At 35.7% G+C, this 18,704-nt stretch overlaps 1 protein-coding gene across 50 annotated transcripts in view; it reads right to left on the reverse strand.

Moving 5' to 3' along the window:
• TBC1D5 (TBC1 domain family member 5) overlaps positions 1-18,704 on the reverse strand; it is a 584,007-nt gene that overhangs the window by 137,656 nt on the left and 427,647 nt on the right. For all 50 annotated transcript variants that reach the window (XM_054680417.2, XM_001161410.8, XM_009444995.4 and 47 more), the window contains one exon: positions 13,471-13,613. In XM_054680417.2, coding sequence (XP_054536392.1) covers positions 13,471-13,613 — 143 coding nt within the window. The remainder of the gene's footprint in view (positions 1-13,470; positions 13,614-18,704) is intronic.

Below are 18,704 nucleotides of genomic sequence, written 5' to 3' on the forward strand. Positions count from 1 at the left end.
GTTTTCATAACTTGTTAAAACTATTGAAGCTATCAGAAGCTATAAAATATATAAGGGAAGCCAAATAATGTATTAATATTCTACTTGCAAAACAAATGAGGAAGCTAACATTCTTTCATCTTTCTATCCATCCATCCAATCACTGCATGCAATGAGCATTTCCTGAGCATCTACTAAATGCCAGATATCCAGAGACGATGCTAGGCACCTGCACTAGGAATATAACAGCAAATAAGTTCACTGCTTTCAGATAATGGTATCTCTAATTTGCTAATGAAAATCCACACTTTTAGAAATACCCTTAATTTGCAATTAGATATGCTAAGTATTAAATCTCCTTTTGAATAACTACAGCCAGTTTAAAGTAGGTAGAAAAGAATTACACAAGCTGATTTAAAAACAAACTAGTAAGGATCTGACACAATAAGAATTTAGTTTTGAACTTCACAGTAAACTTTTTTTGAACATGAAAAACTAATCTGTAATAGTGTTCTTTCCCCAATATTTATTCTATCAGAGCAGGGCAGAGACATGAAGTAAGAAGTGAAAGATTAAGAAAAATTATTGAGTTTTGTTATCTACCTACATGTAAAATGAAGTATGTTTATGCTTTAAAAACAAAATAGTGAAGGCACATTCTAAAGAGTTGATTTAGGGAAGGTAAAAGCAAAGGTAAGTAGTACCTAAGAAAAGATAATGGATTTGGAATGAGAACTAGATTAGATCACTGGCCTAGTCACTTATAATATGGTGAATTTAGGCAAGCTGCCCAACTTCACTGAAACTTTATTTCTCCCATTTATAAAATAGAGACAATCCTGCTTACTCTATCTACAGGGTTTCTGTAAGAGTGGGCCAGCTGCTATGTGGTACATTTCCCCATCTTGCTCAATTCATCCTTGATGAATAGCATTACCTCCATATGAGGCAGAGCTGACTTCTCTGTCTGAACCTTTATGTGCCCCACAACTATTCTGGAGTGGTCTGAAGAGATGGTTTACTTTCTCCAGCAGGTACAAACAAACCAAAAGTGAAATCAGTAATGATATGCAGAAAAAGTAACTGTTTTGAGAAAGTTTAAAGCAATGTGGATCAATAACTTACACATAATTCAAAACTAACCACACTTACAATTGTAATGTTTGTAAATACATGCAATACTTTTTCAAATTATTTAAGTTCATATTGAGATATACTTTCTTTCTCAGCATAATAAAACAGAATGAAAACTACCACAAAACACGAAACTCTATACAGACTTTCTTTAATTTCTTGCCCGACTTCCCAAAAATATCTATCACTTATCAAGTACCTATAATATGCCTGAAAACTAGTCATACATTTTATAAAGGTCTCATGAGTCCTCCTAATTCCACCTAAGGAAAGCATTATCATTGACTCTCTATTATAGATGAGATAGTGCAGAGTAGGTAACAGCACAGCCAAGGCCACAGAGATCCTGAAGGGCAAAGACAGGGCTGAACCTGGGTCTGTGTAGACTGAAAGCCTCACACACCACTGTGTCTTATACTTTCCTACATTCTTAGCAAGTTCATGACAGGGGTATCGGTATAAACTGAAAAAAGTCCTCAGTGTCAAAGGCCAAGAATAGCAAATATTTAGAAATAGGCATAAATTCTTGTTTCTAAAAAGCTATAAAAAGGCATATAAAAACAAATAATCATGGATTAAGTATAAAATAAAATGAGCTAACAAAAAAGAAAACCTTCTTTCTTTTAAAAAAGGAAAAAGTTTTTCTCATAGTTAATTGTACTTGACTGAAAACAAAGCCAATGTGCAATGAAAGTGCCTTGCCAGACACCTGGCATAGAGAAAACATTCAATAAATGTAATGCTCTCTGAAAAAAATATTTGTTGAGAGCCTACTACATGCAGGAAAAAACACATAATTACTGCCTGCAGCATCTTCACCTTTATTTAAAGGCCCTTAGTATTTTGACTTTCCTAAGTACAAATGGCAAGAAACAAAATGTAATTGCCAATGGGCCAGAAAACAAGTGGTCAGGGGGAGGCTGGGGTACAAAACATAAATAGAAACAACAAAATTTTACTCTCTTCAGTTTTGGAGAAAGCCAAAAATAAAACACAGTCATATCCCCCACAAAAAGTGGTTTAAGTCTAGTGTTTAAAACCCTTGTAAGATTTTGTCTTTCTGGGTTTTCTTCCTCAGTTGGCTTTGTGACAACTGCCTCTTTGAGCACCATTCAATCACTACAACAACCATCCTTGAAACCTAAGACCAACACATACTCTTATGTAAACACTTGGATACTCTTTGGTAAGTCCTTATTATTCTAGCAGATTTTGTGCAGAATAATATAAGACTTTTAATTTCACTTTTAGGAAAGAGGACAATCTCAAATTCAGAGTAGTTCACTGTTTGGGCTTGGAAAAAGATTTAAACAATTGTTACTTTTCCCACTTAATACACTTTAAACAGAATCTCATTTAATAAGAGATCAAGCAATAACACAAGAGATCTTTACTCAGTAATTTCTATGTTTAAATAAATAGTGCTGCCAACTGGAAGGCAGTAAGTAAGCAAGTATATAAGTGCAGAATTGCCAGTGGCTAGTGTGTGAGCAGAGAAAGATCACTGTATCAGAAAAGTCAGAATGACAGCATGTTAGCTCCAGGAATGCCGTTTGTACTATGAACTTTGAAGGATATCAATTAAGTGCACAGGCTTCTGTTTTCTCCACCTTCTCTAACTCCTTATCGACTGAGGAAATCAAATGAGATGATACAGCGTAAAAACAATTTTCTTGGCTAGGCGTGGTGGCTCACACCTGTAATCCCAGAACTTTGGAAGGCCAAGGTGGGCGGATCATGAGGTCAGGAGATTGAGACCATCCTGGCTAACACGGTAAAATCCTGTCTCTACTAAAAATACAAAAAAAGAGCTGGGCATGGTGGTGGGCGCCTGTAATCCCAGCTACTCGGGAGGCTGACGCAGGAGAATCACTTGAACCCGGGAAGTGGAGGTTGCAGTGAGCCCAGATCGCACCACTGCACTCCAGCCTGGGTGACAGAGCGAGACTCTTAAAAAAAAAAAAAAAAAAAAAATTTTCTTTTTTTGGAGACACATCTCATTCTTGTCAACCCAGGCTATAGTCCAGTAGCATGATCACAACTCAATGAAGCCTTGACCTCCTGGGCTTAAGTGATCCTCCCACCTCAGCCTCCCTAGTGGCTGGGACTATAGGCATGTGCCATCATGCCTGGCTAATTCTTTTTTTTTTTTTTAATTGAGACGGGGGTCCCACTACGTTGCCCAGGCTGGTCTTGAACTCCTGGGCTCCAGTGATCCTGCTGCCTTGGCCTCCCAAAGTGCTGGGATTACAGGCATGATGAGCCACTACACCTGGCCAAAACAAAGTCTTTTAATGCAAACTGTGAACACTATTGTAGTAATTAAAGGTAAGTACTCAGAATCAAAGCCCAAGTTCTACCTCCGCATCTGTAAAATGTCATGGAAATGAAACCTGAAAAAATTGGTGGGGATTAAGATTTAGAAAATAATCAGTAAGCCTGATTCATACATTTGACTCTCTTAATTTTAAATTGAAACGAAGGAAAACCATACATTGGGAATTAGTTATATCTGAAAATAGACATACATACACTTTATTTCATTATGTTTTGTGATTTTTAGTGCCTTAATCAGAAATATACATTGTCAGTAAAAATGGCTGAAGTACACAAGGTATTTAAGAAGTGCTGACAATATCTTTTTTTTGTGTTGGACTGTATTCATTCATTTAATATTTATACTAAACACCTGTTTTATTTAAAATGCTGAGTTAAGTTCTAAAGACATGAAAAGAATTTTTAAAATCTCAACTTTCTCTCACATTCCAGTGGAAGAGAAACATAAAATAAACTGCAACCTAGGGTAGGGCTGATAATAATGATACATACTAAGGGCTGTGATAATTGCTAAAATGGAAGACTTTAGGGTCAGTGAGGTGTCGGCCAACAATATGTGGAAGCAAACAAAGGCAGACACTGAGTGGCTCCTATGGCAGGGGTGATAAGGAGAAATGGGATGTATGGAAGGAGAAAGTGGGTGGAGGTCTTACTTGTATATGAGGGAGTCACCAAGATGTCCTTCAGTAGGTGAATTAATAAACAATCTGTATTGTATCTAGAAAATGGAATATTAGTCAGCATTAAAAATAAATGTGCCATCAAGCCATGAAAAGACTCAAGAGGAAACTTAACTGCATATTGCTAAGGAAAAAAAGCCAATCTGAAAAGGATACAGACTTCATTCATCTGACTATATGACATTGTGACAGTAAAAAGATCAGTAGTTTCCAGGAATTAGAGGGAGACAGGGGATGAATAGGCAGAACACAGAGGATTTTTAGGATGTGTTCTGAGACCCCCAGTGGATACCTGAAACCTCAAATAGTATTCAGCCCTATACGTACTATGCTTTTTTCTATACATACATACCTATGATAAAAGTTTAATTTATAAGTTAGGCAATTTATAAATTATGGTAAAAGATTAGCAACAATATCTAATAATAAAATAGAACAATTATAACAATATGCCAGCATCGCTACTCTTGAGCTTTAGGGCTTTAAGTAAAACAAGGGTTACTTGAACACAAGCACTGTGATACCAACAACAGTTGCTTTGATAATCAAGATTGCTATTAAGTGACTAAATGGGCAGGCAGCTTATGCGGTGTGGATATGCTGGACAAGGGAAGATTCATGTCCAGGGCAGAACAGAGTGGGGTGGCTACAGATTTCATCATGCTACTCAGAATGGGATACAATTTAAAACTTAGGAGTTTTTTTTATTTTTGGAATTTTCCATTTAATATTTTTGAATCTTGGTTGGTATCAGATAACTGAAATTGTGGAAACTTAAACTGCAGATAAGGAGGGACTGCTGTATGTATGATACTATAATGATGGATACATGTCATTATACATTGGTCCAAACACACAAGAGTGAACCCTAATGTAAAACTATGAACTTTAGGCAATAATGCTGTATCAATGCAGGTTTATCAAGTGTAAAAAATGTGTCATTCTGGCCGGGTGCGGGGGCTCACGCCTGTAATCTCAGCACTTTGAGAGGGCGAGATGGGCGGATCACAAGGTCAGGAGATGGAGACCATCCTGGCTAACACGGTGAAACCCCGTCTCTACTAAAAATACAAAAAAATTAGCTGGATGTGGTGGCGGGCGCCTGTAGTCCCAGCTATTCAGGAGGCTGAGGCAGGAGAATGGCGTGAACCCGGGAGGTGGAGCTTGCAGTGAGCCGAGATTGTGCCACTGCACTCCAGCCTGGGCGACAGAGCGAGACTCCGTCTCAAAAAAAAAAAAAAAAAAGTATCATTCTGATGTGGGATGGTGATAGTGGGGGAGAATATGGGTATCTGGGGGAGTGGGTATATGCAAACTGTATTTTCCACTTAGTTTTGTGCTGAACCTAGAACCTTTCTTAAAATCCAATTCAATAATTCAATTTTTTTTTAAAAAGGAAACATTAAAAAAGAAACCCAAAATAACAGACAATGTGCTACTATGGTATATCAGCCTTTGTTAGTGAAACATGAGGAGACTGTTAAACTAAGATATAAAGTAGTATAAACGGTGTTTGTAACAGGGTACATTAATATAAATATCTGATATAATCATAAAAACAACTGACACCATTTTATGTCTCAGAAGGAAGAGACCTAGTAGTCAGGAAGTGCTTAAACATTCCTTCAAAAATAAGACTATCAATTTGTGCTTTGATAAAACTTTGTGACATTACCATATTTAAAATTTGTAATCACTGTTAAGCAACGCTTTTCCAGAAAAGACAAATAAATACAATTTGTAGTTGAAATAAATGCATTTTGACATCAATATGACATTGAACATGCTGTTAACTAGAAAATACAGAAATAGAAATTCTGGGTTAGGACAGAGGGAAATACTGGCAGACAGACAGTGGCTGAAGAATAAGTAGAGATCTAAAATGAAATCAAAAGGAGTAATATTTGAAATCACAAAGAGGCCACAACTGCCATGCCATGCCAGGCCAGGAAATGGCTAAAGAAATCCCTATCAAAAACAGAGGAAAATTATAGTAGAGTATTGTAACATGCTTACGCTGGCTGAAAAAACAAGGCAGGAAGTGGGTAGAAGTGCCAAGAAGGAAACTTTTCCATTTATGGTGTTCAAAGAGAAAGTACATTTAAAAAGGCAATAAATATTTGAGAAATACTTTCTTTTTAAGAAAATCTAGGCCCGGCGTGGTGGCTCATGCCTGTAATCCCAGCACTTCGGGAGGCTGAGGTGGGCAGATCACCTGAGGTCAGGAGTTTGAGACAAGCCTAGCCAACATGGTGAAACCCCGTCTCTACTAAACATACAAAAATTAGCTGGGCATGGTGGCATGCTCCTGTAATCCAGCTACTTGGGAGGCTGAGGCAGGAGAATCACTTGAACCCAGGAGGTGGAAGTTGCAGTGAGCCAAGATGGCACCACTGCACTCAGTCTGTGTAACAAGAGTAAAACTCCGTCTCAGAAAAAAAAAAAAAAGGAAAATCTATAAATAGATTTATAGTGTTTTAGCTATTAATGCAATTTACAAGACAAATAAAAGGTATGTTATGTTTAAAATAGAGACAATTTTTTATAGTGTTTTAGCTATTAATGTAATTTACAAGACAAATAAAAGGTATGTTATGTTTAAAATAGAGACCATGTTTTTTGATACTAGTCAAAAACAAAATAAAATGAACAAAAAATAGATGTGAAAATTTCAGCTAGTTTTAAAAGTAGGCCATGCTTTCTTTGAAGAAGCTATGCTGAAAGTATATTTTCAAAGAATAATTATTTATTTGTGTTGTTCTAAGAATGAGACTAGCACTTGTCTTCTTAGTAATCACAGCACACAAATCCACCCCTCCAAGGTCTCTATGGTACGTTCTGGCCTGGCATTACCCCAAGTACTACATTAACTGAGCACATGAAGAGCTTCAGATGCTTTTAGAGATATGAAAGAATTGTAATGTGGTTCTGGTACCAAGGAAGCTCACAATCTAGTTGAGGAGATAGGACCAACACCCACAATAACTACGGAAAAATGTAAAATAGAGTATGACTAATGTAGCACTTAGTTAGTGGTATTGATGATGATCTTATAGGATTGCAAAGTGTGAAATCAATGAGAGCTAGAATAATAGGAAAAGATTTGGGGAAAAGGCTACCTTGCCCTAGGCCTGAAAATAGGAGTAAGATTTAGGTAGGTGGAGCCAGGGGAAGCAAGGAATCACAAGAGTGACTTACAATATGAAATAAGTCAGTTAAAAAATAGTGTGGTGGGGGTATGACCATTCATAAACTATTACAGGAGTAATGGTTTACGATTACTCTCACATTATTTCTTTATTGCTCAATGTTTCTTTCTGTATATAATTTTAATCCATATAATTCAGCAAAGTAACAAACACTGGGTGGCTTAAAATAACAGAAATTTAGTGTTTCACAATTCTGAAGGCTAGAAGTCCAAAATCAAAGTTTTGGTAGGACCATGTTCCCTCTGAAACTTGTAGGGGAGAATCCTCCTTGCCTCTCCTGCTTCTGGTGTTAGCAGCATGTTTCTTCTGAAGAGGAAAAATTTGTTTCCTATTTCTCTCCTAGCTTCTGGTAATGGCTGAAAATCCTTGTCATTCCTTGCCTTGTAGATAATATCACTCCAACCTCTGCTTCTGGCTGTCTTCACACGGCTTTCTTCTCCCTGTATACCTTCACATTGTCTTCCCTCTGTGCATGTCTGTTGCCAAATTTCCTTCTTCTTATGAGGACACCAGTCATATTGGATTAGTATGACCTCATCTTAACTAATTACATTTGCAACAATCTATTCCCAAATTAGGTCATGTTCTCAGGTACTAGAAGTTAGGACTTCAATATATCTTTTGTTGGGGGGGGATACAATTCAGCCCATAACAGGCCTTATTATCTGTGCCTACAAAATCAGAATTTTGGACTAGATGCAGTGAATCTTATCTATTTTTTGGGGATGTGTTCCTTTGAGAAACTGATGAAAACTATAGACATTTGACCCAGAGAAAGGCATACCTACACAATATTTTGCACACTATCAGGATGATCATAGACCCTTTGATCCCCATCCACTGAATCCCTAGGAGACATGCACCCCAAGGAAGGCATGTCATCACAGAAGGAAGGCTCTTTTAGTTTCCCTCAGATGAAACATCCTCTGAGCATCCTACAAATGTAGCTCCAAAAGAACATATGTAATGCTCAGAGCCTGGTACAGTGGTGTTCACTTAAGATTTATTGAATGAATGAGATTTAAACTACTAAGTGTAACTGAACATCCCCACTTTGGAAGCCCTAGCAAGACATTATGAGTCAGAATCCACTGGCATGAAATAAAAATTTGACACCAATGATTTATTTGGAAAGCTGGGGCTGGCAAATTGCCCACCTTCCTCTCAGTTCTTGACCGTGGCCAAAAATATAAGCTCATCTAATTAGTACTGACCTCCCATGCAACTCTGTCCAATCTGGTTCTCTATCCCTTTTCTTTCTGCTGCTCCCCTCTATTTCAATCCTTTTCTCTAGGGAACAATGTCTTTCCCTCTAAGCCTCACCCTCCCAGAGTCACTGCTGCCTCTGCAACCTCCAGATGTGAGGTGGAGGACCACCTTGCTCTTTGATTCTTCCAAACTATTGCTTCCTATCATTTCATAAAACTTCTTCAAGTTAATGCCATGCCTCTATGCATCAATCATGTCCCTGCATCACTATCATCTATGTACCATATACTGGTAAACACTGGTTGAATGGTTGACTCTGAATAATTGACTGGTTCAATAAAAGCTGTTTTCTTGGTCACTCTTTTTCATTTATTTGAGGCTATGGTGCCAGGCTCATTACATTTCCTTCTATGCCTTTTCCTATTAGGATCCTTGGTGAAGTGTCCATGGAGAACTAAAGCAAAACCCCAGTTTCCTCACAATCCCTTGGTCTTCAAGCGACTTAAATTCCTCTTCACGTACTTCAACCATACCAAGCAGATCTAGAACTGCTTTATGTCGGACCACAACTTTGTATGCATTTAGCTCTCTCATGCTCTACCTCACCCAATTCTTTGATATATTCAATTTTCCCTAATCTTTTCCTGGCTGTGCTTCCCTCTTTATACATCTTAAACCACTATTTTAAAATACACTCAACACCCTCTACCCTCCTATCTCCCTTTAGTCCTGCCTAATTCATTTGGAAGCCTGGATCACAATCTACCTCTTTTTTTTTTTTTTTTTTTTTTTGAGGCCTGGTACCACTTCCCAGTGTTTGTCTCTGTAGGATCTTCAACAGCTACACATGGTTTTTTCTTGGCTCTTAATTAGCTATTTTTATCACATCTCCAAGTCATTTCCCACAAACCACTAACCCTACTCTGCCTCACTCACAGTGGATAACCTTGTTTCCTCTTTTATCAGATATGGAATTCCTCCATTTTCTGTCTTCTCCACTTATGAACTGGATTACTTGTGAAAGCAGCCTAGTGCTTTCTTCCTGCATCGGCACCAGCTTTTCATTCCTGTTCCACAGCCAGTCTTCCACAGGACTCCAGACCCAGTTCTTTTCTATTGCCTCTGGGCCCTTATTTCCTCAATTATTTTACTCAAAAAATATTTTTCTGGAGGTTTACTATGCCCTGGGCCCAATTCTAGATGCTGGTATATGGGAGGGAAACCAAGACAGAAAAAATCCTGTCTCTCACTGGGGAACAGGGATTAGGGGTGGGGTGTGAAGAACAGATAATAAACAAGTGAAAGCTTCAAAACAAAGAAGATATTTTCTCTTTTCATAGATTTTTTTTTGTTTAGACAGGGTCTTGCTCTGTCACCCACACTCTGGAGTGCAGAGGCGCAATCACGGCTCACTGCAGCCTTGACCTCCTGGACTAAAATGATTCTCCCACCTCAGCCTCGTGAGTAGCTGGGACTACAGGCACAAGCCACTATACCCGGCCAAATTTTATTTTTTGTAGAGATGGGGTTTCACCACGTGTCTCAGACTGGTCTCAAACTCCTAGGCTCAAGCAATTCTCCTGCCCTGCCTTCCCAAAATGCTGGGATTACAGTTTCGAGCCACCATGCTTGGCTTTTTCATAGATCTAATTCATGGAACAGGGTGGGGAAAACTAGTGCTGATTCTTGAAGTAGGAACTCAGACTGGTTTGAGAAGTAAACCTCTCTATCAGTTCTGCCCTGCCTCCAATGTCTAACGACAGCCATCCAATCTTCCTTGCCCCTGCACTGTTCTCTAGCTACATCGTTCTTCTTCCTTACTCAAAGATCACTCTATATCTGCTATCTCCATATTCTTTGTTTTTATTTAGTTATCTTTTCAGTTGAAAAAGTAATGCATATATTAAAAACAAACAAACAAACAAAAAACCAACAATAAAAAGCTGAAGAAAAGACTACTGTACTTCTTAACTGTCTATTCACTCTTCAACCCACCATAATCCAGCTTCTGCTCAACCAGTCCATTGAATCCACCCTGGCAAAGGTATCCAATGACTGTCCCTCCACAGTTCCCAAAGTGAGTGGACTTTTCTAGCCTTGTGTTACTATTCCTGGGCACTCTTGACCTTCTTTTCTCTGCTTGGCTCAGACAGTTCTCTGGGGTTACAACACAAACTAAGCTCTTCCTTGGCTTTTTCTCCTCTGGTGCCTCTGAAATGCTTATGTTAAACCCAGTTTCACCTTTGCCCATGTTCTCTTTCCATATGTACCCACCTTAGGTAATAGGACCATATAATTTTTACGATCCTAATGTGATGTCTTCAAGAGTGAAAAAGGACAAATAATTACTATTCTGGGATAGCAGGTGTAAACCAAGACTATCCCAAACAAACTTTGATATATAGTCACCCTATTCTTTGCAGGTGGCATCTGTGGTGATAGTTTTAACAAACAGCTGTCAATCATTTGCAAAATTAAATCTGTGGCCTTGACATTGACATTTAACTTTATTTTTCAAATCTTTAGGTTATAATTTCTTATAAATATCCCAAAACTCAGCAAAGTCAAGCCCAGTTAATTATTAACATTCCTAAAACTTCTTAATCCTTGTATTTTCTATCAAGTTATAAATATTTCCCAGTCACTCATACCTCCAAGCTGGAGATTCTTCTAGATTTCCCATTCTCCCTCTCCTATCATATTTAATCACTAAATCTTGCTACCTTTAGCTCTGAATAGTTCTCTGATCCACTGTTTTTCTCCTGAACTACCATCACAACTGTTAACTGATGTCCTTGCTCTTCTCTCCTTCGATTTCATCTTCCCCATTGCTGCTAAAGTGATCTACAAGTGATCACATTTCTGCTTTGGACATTTCAATAGCTCCCTATCACTTACCATAGGAAGACTGTCATCATGACCCTCCTGTTTCTTTCTATAGTCTCATAACCTGCGGCTAGTCTCTCTCCCTTTGTACTCTAATAATACCAAACAGTTTATAGAAACACATTAATATATACATCCCTAATAAGCTGCTTTTCACTTCCAGGCCTTTGTTCATGCTGTTCCTTCTGCCTTGTAAGCAGATCCTCTTATTTGGCTTGCCAACACCTGCACAATTTTCTCTATTGACTCACAGCAGCCCAGAGGGGAGCTAGGTGCCTCTCCTTAAGTTTCCACACTACCTGTCCACATCCCAACTATAGTACCAAATATGTTCATTTGAAATCATTTATGTCAGTCTTCCCTACTAGTTGGTAAACTTCTTGAGGACAGGAGCAGTGATCTGTAAATACCTGACAAATATTCATTCTATTTTTAGGAGATCTCATCCACTGTTATAGACTTAAATAACAAAATTAAAATAAGTTGGGTTAAATATTGAAATAAATAAATCACTTCATTACTTCTGTATTTTTCTACATTTTATAAAGTCATCAGTGAAAAGATGAAAAATGTGTAAGGACTTCAGGTGCCAAAAAATTTGCCATGTTTTATAAAATGATAAAAGTAGGTCTTAGAATAGGAGACAGGATGATTAAATTAAAAATATATAGTGGTAATGTGCCAAAGTCAAAAAAGAGCAAATTGTAAACTGTTTACAATTACAGAAAATCATAATACTTTTCAGCAGTTGTTTGATTTGGAAAATTTTGCATAAATATTATCCAAAGCATTCTTTTTTCTAGAAGAGGTTTCTCATTCCTTTTATTATTATTTATATTAAAAAATACAACTTAGAGGTTAGTATTGAATATCATAAAATCCAGTATCCATCAAATCTACTCAAATATCTTTCTCTACTTTCCTGATGTTTCCTCTTACGACTTCCATGTTCTTAAATGATTAGATCTGGCTCAGAAGGAAGAAACTTTCACTTTGAGAAAACCTAAACTATTTGACCTTCGAGGCACAGAACAAAATCTACATTTTTTGGATAAAATGTGGTGCTCCTGTCACTTATTTAAGTAATTTTGGGAAATTAAAAAAGTATAATCTAAAATTTTAAAGAAAATTAGTGTTACTAGAGGCATAACAAGAGCATCTGGCACAACTGGTATCCAATGAACAAATAAAGAGAACAACATAACAATTTAACAGTCGCAATTATAAATGATTCTAAAAAGTGTATGTTCTTCTGACAAAGTCTTACTTTATGTTAGCTACCTATTTCCTAATTCAATCACATAATTTTGTGCACTTTTTCCTAATTATATTTTGGCTAACAAGTTCTATTGTGTGAACTTTTGATTACTTCTCTGAGACAGAAAACAATTTTGAAGTATTTTGAAATTTAAAATACACACCGATATTTTCTTCAAGCTAAGAACTATCAGACTATTCGAAAGGGCTAGACACTGGCTTTCCGGTTATTAGAGACACCATAACATACATCTGAGGAGATGGGAACACGTCTACCATTCAGCACTGTACTGAGAAATATATTTTTCTAAAATATAACTGGAAGAAAGTTAAAATACCTTTAAATGTATTTGTTTTTTTAATTAGCAAGGTGTTGATATTATAAAAATAATTCCAATCTCCTGATAAACATCCTTGAATATTCCCTACTTGTCAGAAGGTGGAGCTCTAAACATATCTCAAATACTTGCTTTTATATATGCATTTCACAACTGTGTGTAATGAGGAGATTAAAGCAGGAGTAAAGTCTTTAGAAAAATGGTTCTGAAGAATATTCTAATTCTCTCAGGATAAAATGACTCACATCTCCCAATGTGTACACAGTTAACCAACAAAAGGGATGTTTAGTATATTCCTTTGAAATTTCAGTATATTACCCTACTACAAAAATTGAGGTACATGCAAATCAAATAATAAAACACAAAGTCTATTTAAAAGGCAAAACATTTTTGAAAATCAGGAGTACCTAGTCAAATGTAGGAAAGGCCATTAATACTTACAAGCATCTCGGATGTAAAGTAACATGGCTACGAAGATATAATCTACTAAACCCAGGCTGAGGCCATCTGCAAACAAGGCATCCCAGACCACCAGAAGGTCCTGCAGGGGGAACTCTCGTCCAAATAGCAGCCGCACCCACCTTCTGGAAAGAAACAAAACAAAAATTCAGAAGACAGTACGTTTGAGAATAAAGAGTGATCATTTTCTCAAGTAACTGTGAAAAACTATTAACTGAACACAGTGAGCAAATATTATATATCAAAAATATGATATAGTAAAATCTATATTTTAAGCTTTCAAATGAATTTTATAATTGTATAACTAGGCCATCATCATTAAATACTATTATATACACAAGTATTATACATATATATGAAAAAAGTCAAAATCTTTCATATTTAATAGAAATCACAAATTCCAAAAAGGTGAAGAAAAAATGAATGTTTAGTAGTCTGGTAGTTGCTTCCATAGGTAAGGTTGTAAGTTAAAAATAAAATTTTCCAAAATTTCATGATCTCTACTGATTTTCTGTTGTTGTTAATTGCCCTTCTGCAAATATTTGTATGACAAATCCAATAGAAACTTAGAAAACTGCGTTCTCACATCTCACTTCTATTTAAAATAATTCATTTTAAAATTAAGTGTGGGAAAAAGCCAGTAGATAACCATTTTTTTGGTCAAGCATAGACAGCTATTTTAAATGAAGGATATAGTCATACTTATTTTTTTTAGCTTTGCAACAGATATACCTGATCAGTAAGGCTACCTTTCGAGGAGTGTTTTTCAAACTTACTTCTATTATCTAGAAAATGAGTATCTATGCCACAGAGTAAACATAAGCAGCTAATGTGAATACTAAGCAACATCTATATATAATTGTACATAATAGTGACACTTTAGACTTTCAATAAATGTTAAACTATTTATATCTAATTCTTATAAGAAAAAAATTTGGTTTGATGTTTTTATTCATTTACCTCTAATTTTACATGACATGGCTACAATTTCCTTACATAAGTCTTTTTCTAAGGACTTCAGCTAGAATTCTATGTGATTCTAGCAAATAGCAAAGAATTAAAAATTCCAAATTTCTAGCACCATCAAATAGTATAGAATAAATCCTTTAAAAATTAGTTAAGAGATGTTAATTCTATGTAAATTTGAAACCAAATATAACCATTTGTGGGGTTAAAGCAAGGCAAAAAAAATTCAAATATTTTCCTTAGAGAGCAATATATTTAAGGAGAAATCAAAGATGTGACAAAATACTGTATACTCACAAATACGTATCATAGTTTATCAGGAACCATGTGATTAAACACAAGTTTTTTAATTCACATTCTCATATTAATCAATAAAATAATTAGATTATATTTTCAACTACATCACTCAATTTTTCAGTATAAAAAATTTAAATGCCGAAGTAATATTTATCTTCTTAAAAATGTTACAGCATCTTTTATAATTTTCCACTTTAAAATATTTAAAATGTTTTAAATGTTCAATTTTTAAAAATGTTACAATGTCTTTTATAATTTTTATCTTTTATAATTTTCAATTTTTACTCCACTACTATTAATAAAATGAGGGGTGATTAACACAATTTTTTTTTGTCTAATATGGCTGTGTTTACATGGCTTAGGAAAAAAAATACTTCTCCACACATTTCTAATTCTTTCAAATTACAAATGCTAATATTTACTATTCCAAGAAGTACAAAAACATCTCTAAATTAAATAGGCTGCTATTCTTAATTACAAAGAATTAACTGATCTTGCAAAGAGTACCAGGGGAACCAGAGATGGGCACAGCAAAAAAGTACATGAACTAAACCATTTTGGGCCCTTGTTCAAAGGATTTTTAACCGATACAAATGTTTGCATTCTTAAACGACGAAAACATGTAGAATGTGGTTACAGTTATTCGGCTGACACAACTTTCCTCCATCAATGAGGAACGTAGATGAAGGTTAATACACAACTACGGTTAGGAATACAATCTTCCCCCTCTTTCCTTACAGCTCAAATCCTTGCCATTTTCTTATCAGCAATCATATCTTAGATTTCATCACAGATAGTGCTTTAAGCACAACAACAAAAAAACCAAAGTAGCCCATTTCCTAGAAATAATTTCTATACCCATTATTTCTACAACAAACTGCCCAGTTATTCCTCAAACTTCTCTTGCACCCTTCTTGACTCTGAAGATACACATATGCAGCAATCTTCACTGCAGCAGTCAGGAAGGTTAACTGCAAACATCTAGTAATCTACACTGAATAAAATACATCTTTATTTTCTGTGTCAAATTGTTCACATATTTAATATCTCCAAAACTACACACAATGCATGTCTTTAGCACTTTTTAATGTATTATCTACAATGTGCTGCTTTATAAATCTTTCATATTGCTTCACTCTTTAAGTACCTTGCCAAGTACACTGCTATATAATTCCAGGGCAAGGACCAAATCCTGTGTGTGTGAGTGCACGTAAAAGACAGAAACAGAGAGAGAGAGAGAGAGAGAGAGAGAGAGAGATCCAGAAAGTTCTTTGTAAAGACCTCTATACACTTTGCTAAGTGCTTTATGTATTTACAGAACTCTTGTTAACCCCACTGTAAAGCCACCTTTACTGAGAAGCAATGGGATAGCTAATTTGGAAGTACAGGCATTGATCTTGTTAGTGGTGGCACAAAAATAATCCAGGAGGTAGAAAAAAATACCAAAACCACATAAGAAAAAAATTTATCATTAGATGCCTAGCATGTTTCTTTTATATAAAGACTGTTAATAAGTTGTACATGAGAGGATATTAAAGTAAAATGCCGTCTCTTCTATTTTATATATAAGAAAATCCAGGCCAAATTCTCAAAATATTTAAGAAGAAGCATATAACTAATGGAATGCTTTGGGACCAACGATGACCTTATCAATAACTTAATCATTTTATCCCAATTGGATTTAGTTCTTATATATATTCACAACACACAAATTTCCTGTGCTATTTTGGGCTTTCTTCATTGAGCTTAAAAGCCAAGGAAAAAGCTCTTTACAGAATGAGTTAGTAATAGAAATTATTTCAGTAAGCTTTTATATTCTTGGAAAGAAAAACTTACCCTAAGAAATGAGGTCTTGTAAAGAAGTCACTCCTACAATTAACATGCTTTTATTGCAGTTAAAAATATTTAGTGAGAGTTTAAGTTACACTTAAGGGTAGCATTAAACCTTTTCCCCTTAAAGATAACTTCAGTTTAATTGCTTTATACTATCAATCTTGCTTTATGTATGTTACACCTGCAGACTGCCATGCTCATAACCATATATTTTATCACTTGTGATAATATAATAATCCATATTTTACCATATCTACTTAGTAATAAAGATCTGCAGAAACAGAAAAGAGTATCTGAGGTACTAAATTTAATAATAAACACCCAAAGACAGGACAAGTCTCTATGTTTGCATTTATACCACTATTCTCGATTTTAAATTTCTGTGTAATTAAGCTGCTATTCCCAGGGGAACAGTAACTACTGTTGGTGTTATTGCTTGGTGACTGACCCATGGAAACACCAAGAGAAATTCATTTTTGCCAATGAGTTTATGAAAAGGACCAATTTGACTGAGCTTTAAATAAACATAGCCTTAATCCAACTTGGCTGTAGTGGGTTATATACAGAGAAACAAAATTAAATCCTAGGTCTTCATTTCCGTATTCTTTTCCATTAATGGCTCTTTAGTGAGATATGGGCATAGTAACCTTACAAGAACAAGTAATGTAGAAACGTTACATTCAATTTAACACACATTATAAGGGCATCTTGAGTAACCTGTGATCACGAAATGATACCACTAGGTGAGCATTCTTACACAAAAAAGCAATGTTAGATTTTTGCTCAATGATATCAATTTTGTGTTTTGCTTTCTGTTCACTTGTATTTTTAAAAGCTAACAATTTTTAAATAATCTATGCCTGTTATGGGATAAACACAGAATCCAAGTTCTGTATTAGTATTCAAGAAAAAGCAAGGTGAAAATGTTTATCTCTGTGCTTGGGTACTTCTTTGACTGATTTTAGGCTCTTATATTGGGTTTCTTTGTATTCAGTTCTTTTGAAATTAATACACCCTGAGCTTTCCTTTATATCAACTCTGTGTAGACAGTCTTAAAATTGCAAGTAAACACTGAATTCATTATACTTAGGGTCACAAGCCATTCTCATATTTAATTTGAACTTCTTTAGAAAACAGTCACAAAAAATGGGAGGCCAAAATAAATAATTTTATTCCAGTTTTACACTTACTAGTCTTCTATGGGCTCTGCAGAATACATTACTGAAGGATGCTTACCTGTTTGGTAAATTTTTTATCTAATCAACTATTTCAATTAGGTCTTTAAAAACTATTTGGTATCTGAATGCCTTGAAGATATATTTGAATCCTTTAAGCCATCAAACTCTTTTTCAAAAAGAGAAAAAACAGAAACTTTGAATTACTGTGTCTAAAGAATTCCAATTTGCTTTTTAAGTGTTCTTTGTAATCAATGGATTGAACCCAGCTTGAATTTGCCTTTTTGGGAACACATGTTAACCTAATTTAACCCCCAAAGGATATGTACATGAACTGTTAAAAGTGTATTTTTGATTTTGGGAAAATTCTCTCTTCCTTTCAGAGGGCAGTCACAGCCCTTTATTAAGGAAGGTTTCTTATTCCAAAAATAAGTTCCTAATAATTACCACCCATTCCTACTGTAATTTATTCTCCTTGGCAAGTGTTTGAAGCTGTTTTGTCAGAACAACTGTAACATGCCTTTGCAAAAATAGTCTGAATGGAAAGTAGATCCTTATATATCTATGTTTTTCCAGGGATTTAAGATGATCATGAACATGTACAGAAGATGACCATAATATGACATGCTTTTGATGCTTGAACATTTTCTCTCTCCTTCTCTCTCTCATACACACATACCTCTTTCAGATGTATGCCTGCTATTTGGCTTACAAGTATGGTACTTCAAGGACTGAGTAACTTTAGCATATATAATTTACCAGGAAATTCCAATAAAGCTAATGCATGATGGTAATAGTCTAATACAGCTATAGTTGTATGAACACGATGCACTCTCTGTGAGAATCCTCTTGTCCATTCCAACTAGGGAGCAGTTGGAATCTTAGCCCTGACAGGAGAGGACTATGGGGATGAAAGCTGCTGAGAAGTAACCTCTCTACCCTATC

The sequence above is a fragment of the Pan troglodytes genome, chromosome 2, assembly GCF_028858775.2.
Source record: "Pan troglodytes isolate AG18354 chromosome 2, NHGRI_mPanTro3-v2.0_pri, whole genome shotgun sequence".
In the NCBI taxonomy this organism is placed as follows: Eukaryota; Metazoa; Chordata; class Mammalia; order Primates; family Hominidae; genus Pan; species Pan troglodytes.